The sequence below is a fragment of the Odocoileus virginianus genome, chromosome 33, assembly GCF_023699985.2.
Source record: "Odocoileus virginianus isolate 20LAN1187 ecotype Illinois chromosome 33, Ovbor_1.2, whole genome shotgun sequence".
Taxonomy (NCBI): Eukaryota; Metazoa; Chordata; class Mammalia; order Artiodactyla; family Cervidae; genus Odocoileus; species Odocoileus virginianus.
This window is the reverse complement of record NC_069706.1, coordinates 9,199,704-9,212,568: the sequence shown is the minus strand read 5'-3', so window position 1 is coordinate 9,212,568 and position 12,865 is coordinate 9,199,704. Positions and strand designations below refer to the sequence as shown.

General features: G+C 50.9%; 1 protein-coding gene across 5 annotated transcripts in view; it reads right to left on the bottom strand.

Annotated features, from left to right (window-relative positions):
* The window catches only part of CIITA (class II major histocompatibility complex transactivator), a 56,518-nt gene extending 44,238 nt beyond the window's left edge, over positions 1-12,280 (bottom strand). The window contains exons 1-2 of one of the 5 annotated variants that reach the window (XM_070460726.1): positions 1,203-1,402; positions 748-875 (exon numbers count right to left, since the gene is read on the bottom strand). Coding sequence is in view for 4 of the 5 variants with exons in the window: in XM_070460724.1 (XP_070316825.1) it covers positions 11,736-12,018 (283 nt within the window). In the remaining variant the exon portion in view is untranslated. Of the gene's footprint in view, positions 1-747; positions 876-1,202; positions 1,404-11,735 lie in introns of those variants that run through there. The other 4 variants (XM_070460724.1, XM_070460723.1, XM_070460727.1 and 1 more) reach the window with 4 other exon arrangements.
* Positions 12,281-12,865: the final 585 nt, after the last annotated feature.

Genomic DNA, 12,865 nt, shown 5'->3' with positions numbered 1-12,865 from the left:
ACTCCGGAGAGAAGCCTGCTGCCCTGGAAGGCAGAGGAAATTCATCAGGGAAATTCACCCCGGGCAACCTTGATTCCCCCCCTCCCCGCCTCCCACCACCACACACCTCCTGACAGCTTTCTTCCCTCCCTTCTTCTTCCACAGGTCCTGCACCCCTGCTCCATCCACCCTGAGGCCTTGGAGAGGTCACTTCCCTTCCCAGGCTTGGATTTCCTTATCTGGAATTGAGGGGGGAGCCTTCAAGGTGACTTCTGACCTCTCTCTCTCCTTAGAAAACTTCCCCTGCCCAAGCTCCCGCTGCTACCTTCAGAGCCGGCAAATGTTATCAGCCTGCAAGTTTGGAGGAAGCTGAGCATTTATTTCAGCATCTGACCAGGTGTCTCACACTCTCAACCATACAACAAAGGCAACACCAATACTATTGGGTTCCTGTGTGGATCTTCAGATCTTAAAATGCACCGGGCGCTTGCTAGAACCTTGGATTGCTCACCTTGGTCTTGGAATAAAAGTTTCCCCCAATCCCATTTAACAGCTCAGGAAACAGCTCAGACTCAGTATAGTCTGGGGACCCTGTGTCACTTGACAGCCAGCCAGGCAGCGCAGCTGGGGTTCAAACCTGCGGGCTGCTTTCAGAGCTGATACCAGATGTCTGTACTCTGTTATCTCTCAGCATCTGTCCCCTGTCCCCCACTTATTCCACAAAGCACCAGCTGGAAATGAGAGAGAGGGTAGCATTGGTCCAGGTACCTGGATACTGCCCACCAGGCTCAACGTCTAGACTAATGGGCTGACACTGGCTTTGGCGTCCCTGCGTCCTGGGGATGGGGTGGGTCTGGCAGGGGTTCCACCGTTCAAGGGCACGCTTCAGTGTTTACCTGGCAGAGAGAGGACCTTGCGGTTGGCAGAGCCCGGCCACCAACCCTGAGAGCTGACGACACGCCCCCTGGAAGTCAGCCCTCTAGTACCCTTCAGGCTGATCAAGTCCTCTACATTCCAGACACCTGAGTGAAACTGCAGGTCCCTCAGTGGAAGGAAGTGGCAAACCACCTCACTTCTTCCAAAAGCCCCAGCAGGCCAAAGACCCCCTCCCGCCATCCTCACCCCCCAGTTCAGAGCCGTGTCTCCGTTTATTTGGGATGGCGGGACATCACTCTAAATTAAGAAGCATTCTCAGCCCCAACATCCCCCACACGCCTTTTTACCTTGGGGCTCTGGCAGGTAGGACCCGGCAGGGCGTGGAGCCAGGCAACGCATGGTGTGGGAAACGCAGGGAGGCAGCAACTTCCAGACTCTGGCAGCCCCTCCTGGTGCCCCCAGCCTGCCCAGCGATGTCTTCAGGTGCCCAACTCAGGAGCAGGCAGCCTCATCTCTGGCCAGTCTCCCTGTACCAGGTTAGGAGCCCGCCAAGACTAAGCAAACATGCAAAAGAAGCAAGTAAGGGACCAGCAGAAAATTCTCTCCTTACCAGGTGATCTGAGCTGCCAGATTTCTCTCACTAGGCGTGCTCTAATTTGCCCACGCTCCCTTAAACACTCCTTTTGCCTGATGTTAATTTCGGTTCCCTGTTGTGGACCAAATGGGGTGATGACCAGGAAAGATAGTGAGTTGACTGTTGGAGGGTCTTCAACACACTGTCATTCTGAAACAGTGTTGACCACAGTGGAATCACGCTGGTGCCAGTTGCCAATATATGCCATCTTCTGTAGGGTGGGACTAGGGCCAGAGCCTCACAGATGCCTCAAGACAAGCTGAAAGCCTCTGCTGAGTTCTGCAGGCTCTCTGGATTCAATTGCCATCCCCCATCCCACCCACACACCAAACTGCCCTGAATTTCCCCAGAAAAAGAATCATCCACTCAACATTCTTATTCCAAGACATTGGATTAAAATATAAATTACTTATTAGAAAGTGTTACCCCAAATATGATATATTTAGATGCACATAGTTTGGGGTATCAGATATATGCAGCAGAGCGACTATCACAGGAGAAAGTTAGTGTCTTTTCAAGGTTCTGCCCAGGCTTCTGGAAGCCTCCAGAAGAAAGTCTCAGTTTGGGGGCTAATGAACTTTTAACGCCTCTTCTAATGCATCATCAACCCATCTCAGAGAGCAGCCCCCAGCTGCAAGCTGTCAGTAGACAGCAGTGTCTGGCCAGAATGCAATGACAGTACTCTGCCGTCCTGTTTCATAGTTACCTTCTGTGTGTGGCATTCGTTTTCATTTATGTTGGATATAAACTTTCCTTGGGAAATAAAATTGAATGAAAAATGTGAGTAGTTTGGAAAAAACCAAAAAACCCAAACCTGTCAAGCTAATAGTAGTGTGCGTGTGTGCTAAGTCGCTTCAGTCGTGTCCGACTCTGTGCGACCCCATGGACTGTAGCCCCCCAGGTTCCTCTGTCCATGGGATTCTCCAGGCAAGAATACTGGAGTGTGTTGCCATGCCCTCCTCCAGGGGATCTTCCCAACCCAGGGATCAAACTTGCATCGCTTATGTCTTCTGCACATTGGCAGGTGGAGAACTCTTCACCACTAGCACCACCTGGGAAGCCCAGCGGTAGCATGGAGGGCACAGAACAATCATGAGGTTGGTACTGAAATGAATGACGTTTTGGAAACAGTGACTTCAGTGCCTCAAGCATTTTTGTGGAAAGAACACTGAATTGGGAATTTGCACCCCTGTGGTCCAGCCCCCACGGTTACTAGCAGATGGGTCACCTCGGACCCCTCACTTCCGTCGTGTGGGCCTCGGTTTCTCCGTGTGTGAAGCGAGGGCAATGATGCCTATATTTGTATGGTGATTATTTTCGAGGCAGTCTGCTTTCAGAAGTCCCAGGAGGGGAAGTAGGAAAACATGTGAGACTGCTGAGAGTCAATGTGAAACAGTCTTGTTCTGTCAGGCTAATAAAACAGACACGATGAGCATTAGAAATCTCAAGAAGTCTCAACTTCCTATGACTTGGCACACCTGGCCATTCCACGAGGACACCTTCTGTCCTCAGAGGGAGCCAGCTCTGACGGCCGTGGCCACGGCAGCTCGGAACCAGCTTCGTGGCCGAGCCAAGCTTGGAACGAGAGTCCCCCCGGGCCTGGGGTGCGCCTGTTTGGATGCTGTCATTTCTCACCTGGACTACCTGCTACCTGGTCTCTCCGTATCCTCCTTTACCCGCCCCCACCCCAGACCCATGCTCTGTAAGACCCGACTCTGATCACGCCTGTGTCCACACAGGCATCTGGAGCCTCACCAGGTGCCGAGGGGCGTCCGAATTCTAGCAAAGGCAGTGGAGACGAGGAGATGGGGCGCTGAGGTGAAGTGACAAGCCTCCAGGCCTGAGTGGACAGGCCTAGGAGGGGGCCAAAGAGTTAAGCCGGCACTAGGGTCTCTCCCTATTAGAGCATCCAGCATGCCTGCTGAAGCTCCTCTTCAAAACTCCCCTAGAGCCGGTGACCATTCATTCTCTTGAGCCCAGGATGAAATCAATTGCCTCCTGACTGGGGGAGCCCTCTCAGTACCTGCCCTGGGCACCTGAATTTCTTTGTCTCAAGTCAAAATTCAGCATGACAAAGCTACAGGCAGAAGCATCTTCAAGGTACCACCAGTCTGGGGTCCCCAGCCAAGCACAGAGGAGAGGAGATGAGGGGTCTTAATCTTGCAGGTAGGATTAGCATCCCAGAGAGCTTGCCATCCCCTGCGGCAATCTCTCCAAACAGACCTTGCTCAGCCCTACCTGCTTATCTCTGCTCAACCAGCATCCCCCACCCCCTCCCCATAGGACCACTTTCCTGCCTCCTCCTGTTGGACTGCATTTAAGTCATCCTTCAAGGCCCACCGTCATCACCCTTCCAGCTAACAACAACCTTCTGCTTTCCTCTTTTTAGCAAACTTGCAGCCATGGATTTGGCAATACATCATGAACTTCCTATTTCATGAGTATGGCCCCCTGCTGCCTCTGACGAGGTCATAAAGTCCTTAACATCTGTCTTAATGTGTCTGACTTTCTTATTGAAATGACACAAGATGCCAAGATCGGTTGAGTGAATGGTTGGCGTTTGAATTTGATTAAGGCAGACAACCTCTAAATGGATGGAGGGTCCTTCTGTACTAGGTTGTATATTTTCTTACCCTTGTTGGTGACCTGTCTCATTTCTAGCAGATGCTAAATAAATGCTTAAGGGAGAGGGAAGTAAGGATGTGAGAAAGCAAGGAAGAGAGATCAGACAAGACGTGGGGGAGTAGAGAGGAAAAAAAACTAATATGTAGGCAAATTAGGAGATCAAATCAGTCCATCCTAAAGGAAATCAACTCTGCATATTCATTGCAAGGACTGATGTTGAAGCTGAAGCTCCAATCCTTTGGCCACCTAATACAAAGAACCAACTTGTTAGAAAAGACCCTGATGCTGGGGAAGACTGAAGGTAAGAGGAGAAGGGGACGACAGAGGATGAGATGGTTGGGTGGCATCACCGACTCGATGGACATGAGTTTGAGCAAACTCGGGGAGGTAGTGAAGCACAGAGAAGCCTGGCATGCTGCAGTTCATGGGTCACAAAGAGCTGGACACAACTTAGCGACTGAACAACATCAAGGCAAATTAGGCAGGTCGGAAGTTATCTGAGAACATAGACCTGTTCGTGGGTAAATAGTGCATTGGTTGGTAGGAAGGTGGGTGGATAAGCCGATACATAAATATATGGGCAGTCAGAGAAAAGAAATATTGATAAGTCAATAGAATTAGATAGTAGTTGTAAGTTGATGAATTGATTAGTAAATATTAGCATGGTTGGAGCTTCCTGGGTAGCACTAGTGGTAAGGAACCCACCTGCCAATGCAGGAGATGTAGGACATGAAGGTTTGGCCCCTGGGTCGGGAAGACTCCCGGGGGGAGGGCATGGCAACCCACTCCAGTATTCTTGCCTGGAGAATCCCATGGACAGAGGAGCCTGGTGGGCTACAGTCCGTGGGGTCACAAAGAGTCAGACACGACTGAAGCGACTAAGCCCGCACAGTAGGCGGTTGGGTAGACCAGGTAAGTTTGAGAAAAGGCGGCTGGAGAGACCAATAATGGTAAGTAAGGACACAGGTGAGCTGCTCAAGGTAACAACAAAGAACAGAAACCGTCCCTGGCTGAGTCAGGCGCCAGACTGGGAGCCGAGCCGAGTGTAGAACAGGCCCCTGGTCAACCCCGGGAAAACCCATGGGGACTTGCCAACTTCCGGTTGCAGGTGTTTCTACTTCTGCAGCTCATGTGGGTGAAGGTGAAGTAAGTCTGGCTGGCTGGGAAGCCACTCAAGGTGAAAAGCAAGTGGTCCTTGCCAACACCTCTCCTTCCAGGTGTCAGAGGAGACTTGCTTCTCAGGGATCAGAGCAGGAACGAGTTTGGGGAGGGAAGAGGGGGAGAAGGAAGGGAGAGTGCAGCCTTCCCCCTCTCTGGGTCTTGGCTCAGGCAGCTCTCATCCTAAGGACCAGATGGGGAAGGAAGTGGCAGGAAGAACTTAGCAGTCTGGGGTATGTCCCTCCCTTTCCAATAAATCAGGCAACATCCTAGGAGTCTTTTTTCTGTGTTTCCTAGAACAGGGTTCTCATGGGCAAAACTACCACATTGTGAAAACACAGAGCGACAAAACAATGAGGGAAAGCCAAAGGAAACAGTAATATGTAAAGCCATGGCGGGGGTGTCCCGCAGCCTCTGAGAAGGCTCGCCCTGAGAGCACAGCTGTGCCTCCATCCACAAACCTGAGGCCGGCTGGGTCTGACCTTGCCACCGGTCATCCTTCCATTCACTTTGAATCTGTGGTTGCCCTGAATGCCACCCTGGAGGCTGCCAAGTCAGAAGGAGCTTTCCTCCTGGCAGGAATGTGTGTGTTTTGGATGATGTCATTGAATTCTCGGAATAGCCACTCCGGATGCTAGTATCGCCTCCATTTTACAGATATGGAAACCGAGGGATCCCAGGAAGGGACTGGCATCCTAGCCTTTGGAATCAGGGAGTCACAGCTGGCACCGACGCTGTCTGAGGCCATAGCCTATGTGCTTAACCAATGTGCCAGCTTGAGGATGGGAGTCACATTAACTCTCAGATGCACATAGCGGCCACACTCAGCACTGTCTGTTGTAGGTGTCTAGATGTGATATGGAGCCCCCAGTGAGACTGCAGACTCAATTCCCTGGTTTATCCTCCCCCCGTCCAATGCAGGAGATGTAAGAGACGCAGGTTCAATCCCTGGGTCAGGAAGATCCCCTGCAGAAGGAAGTGGCAACCCACTCCAGTATTCTTGCTTGGGACAGTTCCTCCAGTATAGAGGAGCCTGGTGGGCTCTTGTGGGTCCACGGGGTCGCAAAGAGTCCGACACAACTGAAGCGACTAAGCATGCATGCATGAGTGACTGAGCAGCACAATATGTATGTGTCTGACATTCCTAGGGTTATCTGTCTGATGCCAAGCACTTCCTGGGATGGTTTCTCAGCTACCATCTCATTGAACCCTTGCTATGACCCTGGGAGGTTTATATCATCACTCCCTTTTTAGTGATGAAAAACTGACAGTCAGAGTGGTTCAGACACGTGGCCGAGGTTACACAATTTGTAAGCAGCAGGGCATGGCCGCAGACCTAGAGCTGTTCGGCTTCCAGCCTAGTTCTTCCGTCACTGCCACGCTACATCTCTCTTTTCTGGCCTCTGACTGTCCTCCGGGGCTTGTCACTCACTGTCCCCAGTCAGGCAGCTGAGTTCTGCCCAGACTCTTTGGACTCCTCCGAGCTTGCCAGGGGCTGGATGACATATGCTGTTCTGTGCAGCAGAGCCAACCCCCAAAGATGGGCTTCCTGCGCAATTGCAGCTGAAGCATTATCATCATATCCAAAGGTGACTTCTGAATCATCAGGCTGGTTTCAGTTTGAAGATGGTCAGCCTGCTATGGGTAGACTTACGGTATCCCTTTGGGTTATTCAAAAGAGGCAGCCAACCAGAAAATGCAACGAGTGATCTGGGCCCATGAGATCTAATAGCCACCCCTCCCCAGGCCATGATCAAGGCAACCACTCACCTCCCTGTGCCTCAGCGTACTCATCTGTAGAGTGAGAGTAATGGTAAACACGAGCCGTCCACACACTCATCCATCTCCCCATCCACCCGTCACCCAGCCACCTACCCACCCACCCACTCATCACCCATCCACCTATGCACCTACCCATCAACCATTCGCCTATCCTTCCCACCTACACACCCACCCACCATCCATCCATCCACCTACCCACCTACCCATCAACCATTCACCTATGGCCCCACCCACACCCCCATCCACTCATCACCCAGCCACCTACCCACCTACCATCCCATCACCCATCCACCTATCCACTTCCCTACCCACCCACCCATCCATTCATCCATGCATCCATCTACCTACCTATCAACCATTCACCTATGCCCCCACCCACCCATCACCCAACCACCTACCCACCCACCACTCATCACCCATCCACCTACCCATCTACCCATCAACCATTCACCTATGCCCCCACCCACACCCCCATCCACTCATCACCCAGCCACCTACCCACCTACCCTCCCATCACCCATCCACCTATCCACTTCCCTACCCACCCACCCATCCATCCATCCATCCATCCATCCATCCCATCCATCTACCCACCTACCCATCAACCATTCACCTATGTCCCCACCCACACCCCCATCCACTCATCACCCAGCCACCTACCCACCTACCCTCCCATCACCCATCCACCTATCCACTTCCCTACCCACCCATCCATCCATCCATCCATCCATCCATCCATCCATCCCATCCATCTACCTACCTATCAACCATTCACCTATGCCCCCACCCACACCCCCACGCACCCATCTACCCACCCACCCACCCATCCATCTACCTACCATCCAGTAGTCTAATATTCAACAGACACATATTGCACACCTATCCAGGCATTATGTTAAGTGTTTGGGATACATCTGTGATAAAAGCATAAATCCCTCCCCACAGGGTGCTTATTTTCCAGTGAGAGAGTCAGACAATAGGCAGCAAACAAAGGAACCTCCCTGGGGGTCCAATGGTTAGGACTCTGTGCTCACATTGCCAAGGGCCTGGGTTCAGCCCCTGGTCGGAGAACTAAAATCCCACGAGCCGTGCAGCTTGACTAAATAAATAATCAAACAACAAACATAATACAAAAGTAAAGAGTATCGAAGGTAAACATGTGAGTGTGGGGAGTGGTGCTCAGAGTGTGGAGGGGGAGTTGCAAATTTAAATAGGATGATCAGGGTAGGCCTCCAGGTGACATCTGAGCAAAGAGCTAAAGGATTCAAGGAGGTTGGCCCAGAGGATATCTGAGAAAAGAGTGTTCAGATGGAAGCAATAGCATGTGCAGAGGTCCTGTGGCAGGGAGTGTGCCTGGCCTGTCCCAGGGACCCCAAGGGTATCAGCATGGCTGGAGAAGATAAGACAGCAGGGGTATAGGGTGGGATCAAAGCAGGGATGAAGCCAGATCTTGAAGGGCCTCATGGGAATCGCCCGGATTTAGCTTTCCTCTGAGTGACACAGGAAGCAGTACAGAGCAGCAGAGGGTGAAGATCATGATAGGGCTGTAGAGAGTTACAAAAACTTCACACTCTGATTTCCTTTTCTGAAGCCCTGTTGAAAGTCAAGTCAGTGCCCTTTATTTATACAAACCATACACTTCTCCTCCCCCTGTTCTCCTTGTCCCCGTCGGAAGACTGCTCCCTTCCTGTGGCTCCTAGCTGCATCCCTGCCCATAGTCCTTGCAGCTGGAGTCTCACAGGCCTGGGAGGAGCTGGCCTGGAAGAGGGTGGAGGGGGAGCAACATGGCAAGGAAGCAATTTATCCTTCCTTGTCTCCCAGCCTCCTGAAGACCGCACAGAGCTCAGTTCCCTTTCTAGAGTCACACGGCATCAGAAATAAATATATTACACCCCCTGGGAGGAAACGGAGTTTAATAACAGGAACCAGCCCTCGAAGCGAGAGGGAGGGGCAAAGGTGTGGGCAGCCAGCGGAGTGGAGGAGGCTGCCGTTTTCAGGGGGTGTGTCAAGGAGAGAGGAAGGCCTTGACATCCACAGAAGTTGGCATCTGCACCTACATCAAGACTGCATAGCCTATGTGTGTTCCGTTCAGTTTCTTTCATCTACATCTTACAGTTTTCAGAGTACAGGTCTCTTGCCTCCTTCCATAGGTTTATTCCCGGGTATTTTATTCATTTTCATGTGATGGTAAATAGGACTGTTCCTTTCATTTCTCTTTCTGATCTTTCATTGTAGAGACATGCAACAGGTTTCTGTGTGTTAATTCTGTAACCTGCAACTTTGCCAAATTCATTGATGAGCTCTAGTAGTTTTCTGGTAGCATCTTTAGGAGTGAAATGTACACACTGCTGTATTTAAAATAGATAACAGACAAGGAAATCAACACTGAATATTCCTTGGAAGGACGCTGATGAAGCTGAAGCTCCAATACTTTGGCACCCTGATACAAAGAGCCGACTCTTTGGAAAAGACCCTGATGCTGGAAAAGATTGAAGCAAAAGGAGAAGAGGGCGGCAGAGGATGAGATAACCGTTAGATAGCATCACTGACTCAATGGACAAGGATTTGTGCAGATTCCAGGAGATAGTGGAGGACAGCGGAGCCTGGTGTGCTGCAGTTCAAGGGGACGCAAAGAGTCAGACATGACTTAGCAACAACAAGAACAACCTACAAGGACCTACTGTATGCCACAGGGAACTCTGCTCAATATTATGTAACAACTTAAGTGGGAAAGAAATCTGAAGAAAGAGTTCAGTTCAGTTCAGTTCAGTCGCTCAGTTGTGTCCGATTCTGCAACCCCATGAATCGCAGCACGCCAGGCCTCCCTGTCCATCACCAACTCCCAGAGTCTACCCAGACTCTTTGTCCATCAAGTTGGTGATGCCATCCAGCCATCTCATCCTCTGTCATCCCCTTACATGTATATGTATCCCCAAGTCACTTTGCTGTATGCCTGAAGCCAACACAATATTGTAAAGCAACTATACTCCAATATAAAATTTAAAAGTTCTTAAAAAGACCCCATAGGTGGCTTGCACTCCCATTAAGAAATCAGGGAAGTTATTCAGGTGACAGAAATGTCCCAGCCGCCCTGGGATCTTTTAGGAGGGGGAGAGTAAAAGATGTGTCTGAGGAATAGACAGAGATGATTGGGGTGAGAATTCACCCAGGAAGACAACCCACCCCTTGTAAACACATATCTTGGCAGAAGAGTTGGAGAAATGCCTACACTGCCCTGGAGCCCATGGCAAAATCCTCAAGAGGCTGTTTAGCCCTTAAGACCAGACTGAGTCAAAAGTGTTTCAGCCTCAACACTTCCTGCTTGGGGACCGGAGTTGGTCACCTCTGGGCAATCTCTGTCTTTTCTCCCTGTGTAATATAAGGCTGGAGATCATTAAAGGGTTAGGGTGGATGTGAGAAAACCTGCTGGCTTAGGTGTGCCTGGCAAGCAACTAAATACTCAGTAAAATGTGAATTGTGATTATATCAAGTTTCAAGTTACTCCAAAACTTTAAAAGGACCAAGGACTAGAAGTTATGACACCAGCTCATAAAATTGGGAAAGCACAGGTTTATGTAAAGGAGGCTGAAAAGTAGGTGTCTAGGAAGAATGTTTAGTGGGAATTCCCTGGTGGTCCAGTGGTTAGGACTCCAGGCTTCCACGGCCTGGTTGGGGGGCGGCCTGGCTTTAACACACCAGGTTGGGGGAACTAAGACCCCGCAAGCTGCGTGGCATGTCCAAAACTAAAAATTAAGAAGACTGTTGTTTGCAACAAAGTGAGAAGCTTCTTGCAAGTGGGAAGGAAGACCAAAAATGTTTGAGGAGCTAAGGATGAGAGTGGGAATGGTATGGCATAGGCTTTTTTTCCCGCTTTAAGATGCATCAGGAATCAGCAGTACCCTTTAAAAACAAGACACTCTCTCCCTCCAACCTGGTTCCTCTTCTGTCTCCCTCTCTCCTTCTCTCTTTCTCTTTGTTCCTCCATCTCTCTCCTTTCCGCCCATCCTTCCTCCCTTCTTCCGTCCTTCTGTCTACTTCCTTCTCTTTCTCTCCTGTCCCTTCTTCCCTTTCTCTCCCTCCCTGTCTTTCAGCTTCCCTCTCTCTCCATGACCCGGATGCACACACAGGCACGTGCATGCACATGCACACACACACGCCCACACAAACCTGCACCCGTGCTCACACACACGCTCACACGCACATGTGCACACAGAGTCATCTCTGCTCTCCAGCTCTTCAGCCCTTCCTCTCTGTGGCAACCTATGTCTTCAGCTTTGAGATACACTGATTGTGCCGGCATCTGTCTTGCCCACTTGCAGGCAGTGGCTGCTTTGTCCATCTGTGCCCTTCACCAGTGCCTTGCACACGCCTAAGGTACCCAGGCAGCTCAGAGAGTGCACCCAGTGGGCATTTGGCTGCGTGCCTCCGGGACGGTTTACTTTTAAGCAGAGTGGGAAGCATGCTGTTCTGCCCATGCTCTCGGCATCCCAGCCTGAGCTCTCTAAGCACTTGCTGCTCCTGTCAGCTCAACCAGAGACCCTGATTCCTGTCCACTCTGCCTTCTCAGCTTGGGACAGAGGCGAACATGAGGATCTCCCTTTCAGAGATTAGAAGGAAAAGCCCGGAGCTGCTGACAGCCAGGCATGGCTTCATGAGAAAAAAGGGATGGATGGCAACTTACCAGCAGGGTCCTTGTAGCTGGGGTCCCTCTCGGCTGTGGGGGCCTGCAGCCCACTCCAGATCCACCCCAAGAGGGCCAAGTCTGGGTCTCCTTTCTCCAGCAGGGTCAAGGAGATCTTCCTGGCCAGAGCCTCACCATCAGACTCATGGAGCAGGGCATAGTGGTACTCCCTGGAGAGGAGCTCTTCTGCCAGCAGGTTATCCAGAAGCGCCTGCACTTGGCTCGGCCGATGGCTAGAGAGCAACATCCGGACCTGAGTCAGGATGGTCTGGAAGTGATTCATGGTAGCGCTCAGATGCAGGGCAGCTCCCCTGGGCCAGCGCCTGGTATCTCTGCTCGCCCAGCCTGTAGCATCCAAAACGTGAAGTGAAAATCAGGATGGGGGAACCTCTGCAGCTTATTCCTGCTAAGGAGGATTTCCTCATTTGCACGTTAGGCTGGGGTTGCCTGATGAATTGATGGAAGTGGGTTCTGGTCTTGATTTAAACCCATAGCTATGTGCATACCACGTGTGTGTGTATGCCAAAGAAGCTCACGGCTTTGTGGATTCCTTTAGACCCAATCCAGTATTTACTAAGAGGAACAAGGCTTGCCTCTTTGAGGACCTATAAGGTGATAGGCTTTCTCGGATGTTGCATCATAACAAGAAGGCACTGGGGCATAGCAATTAAGCAGTTGGGTTTGGAGCCAGTCTGCTGGGTTCAAATCCCCAATTACTTGGTATTTGCAAGTTACTTAGCCTCTCCTTGCCACCATTTCTCCCTCTGAAAATGATACCGAGTCCAAGCTCACTCTGCTCATGGCAGGACAGGCCAGCGAATCCAAGAGGCGAGGTATTGAGGCAATGAATAAATAAGGCTTTATTCCGAAAGCCTGACCAAGAAGATGGCAGACTAACGACTCAAAATAACCAACTTGTCCCGGTCTGGATGCCAGGTACTTTTATGTATCAGAGATGGCAGGGAGGTGAGGAAACAAAGTAAAGAGGCCGTTTAATCTTGTAAGTATCTCCCAGAAGGGCAAGCTTCAGGCAAGAAGATGTGTTAATTTTTTCCTTCCTACCATCTACAGGTAGACAGGGTTCTGAACAAAAGCATTTTAATTTAACAGGCAGAGGGGCAGGATTCTCT